The sequence below is a fragment of the Populus euphratica genome, unplaced genomic scaffold, assembly GCF_000495115.2.
Source record: "Populus euphratica unplaced genomic scaffold, PopEup_1.0 scaffold513.1, whole genome shotgun sequence".
Taxonomy (NCBI): Eukaryota; Viridiplantae; Streptophyta; class Magnoliopsida; order Malpighiales; family Salicaceae; genus Populus; species Populus euphratica.
This window is the reverse complement of record NW_011500389.1, coordinates 82,725-85,309: the sequence shown is the minus strand read 5'-3', so window position 1 is coordinate 85,309 and position 2,585 is coordinate 82,725. Positions and strand designations below refer to the sequence as shown.

At 35.6% G+C, this 2,585-nt stretch overlaps 1 protein-coding gene across 1 annotated transcript; it reads right to left on the bottom strand.

Annotated features, from left to right (window-relative positions):
* Positions 1–535: 535 nt before the first annotated feature.
* On the bottom strand, positions 536–2,257 carry LOC105114318 (uncharacterized ATP-dependent helicase C17A2.12-like). The gene is made up of 4 exons (XM_011010832.1): positions 2,231–2,257; positions 1,110–1,365; positions 712–957; positions 536–625 (listed from the first exon to the last, which is right to left on the bottom strand). The coding sequence occupies exons 1-4, from the start codon at positions 2,242–2,244 to the stop codon at positions 536–538; spliced, it is 606 nt and encodes a 201-aa protein (XP_011009134.1). The 5' UTR covers positions 2,245–2,257.
* Between the last annotated feature and the right edge of the window lie 328 nt (positions 2,258–2,585).

Here is a 2,585-nt window from a genome sequence, read left to right as displayed (position 1 = left end):
AAAATAAAAATGACATTAGACAAATTTATATATTTTTATATTGAAATAAATGAAATGAAAAATAAATAAAAATTTATATATTTCTTTGTTAATAAAAAATTAACACATGAGGTGTGATATTTAAAATAACTTATTATAAATATAATATTTCATAAATAAAATCAGTGCCTTGACAGCACAGACTTTGGAATGGGAGACTGCAAAACAGAGCTAGTTGTAATGAAGATTATGGGGACGTGTTTCTATACAAATTGACGATCCAGTTCTTTGAACAAATGTAGACCAAGAAAGACGGTGCAAAGATTGAATGGAGTGTCTAATATATGCCATTGGACATGAAAGGAAAGGGAGACTATAAGGAGAAGAGGACCTAGCTTTTCTTAGCTTTGTCCTGTTATTTTTGTTCAACCTACGCAGCGAGTATACATAATGGCTAAATGAGCTAATCTACGACGAATTCCTCGTTAAATTACTCTCTGTAACTGACAGAGGGCTGAAAAATGGCATTCTTCATATGTACAGCAATAAAAAAAAATCATAGACGACTATGCAACCACTGGTTAGATCGACAATCTATGACGGGCTGGGGAGATGCTCTCACCTTTGGAGATGAACCAACAGCTACCTGTTGGAAGTGACATAGCCAGAAGATTGCTTCACTGCAATTCCATTCCGAGGTTCGGTGTTGAAAGAAAAGAATGATTATCACACTGAAATTCCTGCTCTATTTTCCTTCAGTCTCCTCTCAGCTGCAAGAGCAGCAGCCACAGACGGGGGCAGATATCTTGGCTTTCCATCGCTTTCTGGTACAGTGGACGGCACTGTTGCAAATAGGGACTCAACATCCTTAAGGGTTAACACAGGCTGATCCTGATTCTTCGTGTTCCCACTTATGAATGAACTGGTGCTTCTACTTCTGTTCAGTTTATATATGCTCTCTTCCACGGTGTCTTTAACCTGATAAGATCATAGAAGGAAATTCTAACAGATGCATGTTATGTATCTCAAATGCATGTCTACTATATGCAATGTTCAAAAGAGAAAAGACACAAGTGTATAGCATCCAAAATTAGTTTAACAAAAAAAAAAAAAAAGGAAAGGGAGCATACTATCAATCGATGGACTAATGTCCTCTTTTCCTGCCCAATTCGGTGCACCCGGCTGACTGCTTGAGCCTCAGCTGCTGGATTGAGCAGTGTCTCCACTAGAACAACATGCTGTGCTTCTAAGAGATTAAGTCCATTGGCTCCATGCTGGATTAAGAGCAGCAACACTTGAACAGATTTTGTTTCTTGTTGTTGTCTATGAGTTCTTTTGGGACTGCTATTCTGCGCTCTGAATTCATTGATGGCAACATGTGATTTCCTGCATTTATGAAGTCACAACCAAAAGACATGATAAAAAATAAGTTGAAGTCTACAAATAACTCGATCAACATTAAAATACCTGAAACGCACTTCTAACTGTATTTTTGGCACTGGGAAACAAATGTTAGAATTATGAGATTATGCCTTGAGTAAGATAGAGGTAAGTGCAGTTATGTTATTTGAATTTTATATTATTGTTTTGATTCTTCAGGATTTGCAGCAGTTTGTTATTTTAAATTCCAATAATATCTCAAGTTTGTTGAGAGTTTCAATCCATTCCAAGTTCTATGTAACCCTATATATTTAGGCATTTGAAATTAATGAAATTTATTGATCTTTCTACTCAACTCTGCCATCTTGAATCTGTTTCTCCTATACTTCAACTTTAGTTTCCAGAACTAAATATTTTTAACAACAAAGAGGTATGCATACATTCAAACTTTTAAACTTCGCACAATACCAATTTTTACAGAAAACCAAGTGTTGATCTACTATAATTGAATCTCTCTCTTCCCTCCCCAAAGTTAAATTACAAGATTTCAATATATGCACAAATTAAGCAAGGCATCTATTTTTCATCCCCAATCTCCTTTTATTTTGTTTGTGATATCTTGTGCACTTTGCTTGTATAAGAATGCGGAAAACAGAAGGAACCACTTTTCTTGGATGATGTGGCTTCTTGATAATTTTGTTTGAGTTACCCAATTAAGAGGAATTTAACAACAATCTTTTGGCAAACCTGAAAAGCAACATGAAAATTCTCCTGGATGGCATAGCCCTTTCCTTTTGGCCCATCAAGTTCCATGAAGATCAGTTGAACAACAAAAAATAACATAAATAAGATGATCAAGAGATCTATCTACCTTCCTCCTTTCATCTGGATATAGGTGATTTCATTAGCATTGATATCGCTGCAGTGTTTATGCTGTGCATGTGTGTGTGGAGTAGTGGTGGTGGTGGTGGTGGTGGTGGTAGCTAAAACATATTAATTCCCATCATTATCACTAATCCAACTAAAATGCTTTGGTTGTAGTTTTTCCAAAGAAATAGGACTAACTTTGATGCTTTAGGCTTGTAAAAAATTCACAATAATGGTAACCTCTTTTAGAAAGATGAACTCATAGAAAGTCAAAAGAGAGAGAATAGCATTAAAGCACCTTAAAGTATCAAAGAAAGCACCAAATAATAGCACATGTCAATTGTTGGTGGGAGAAATCA

What these genes read in the sequence shown, in the direction of transcription:
- LOC105114318 (XM_011010832.1), bottom strand. An exon ending in CATTAGTCCATCGATTGATA is followed by an intron (nt 958 to 1,109) that starts GTATGCTCCCTT and finishes TGATCTTATCAG; the next exon opens with GTTAAAGACACCGTGGAAGA. An exon ending in AAAATAGAGCAGGAATTTCA is followed by an intron (nt 626 to 711) that starts GTGTGATAATCA and finishes CACTTCCAACAG; the next exon opens with GTAGCTGTTGGTTCATCTCC.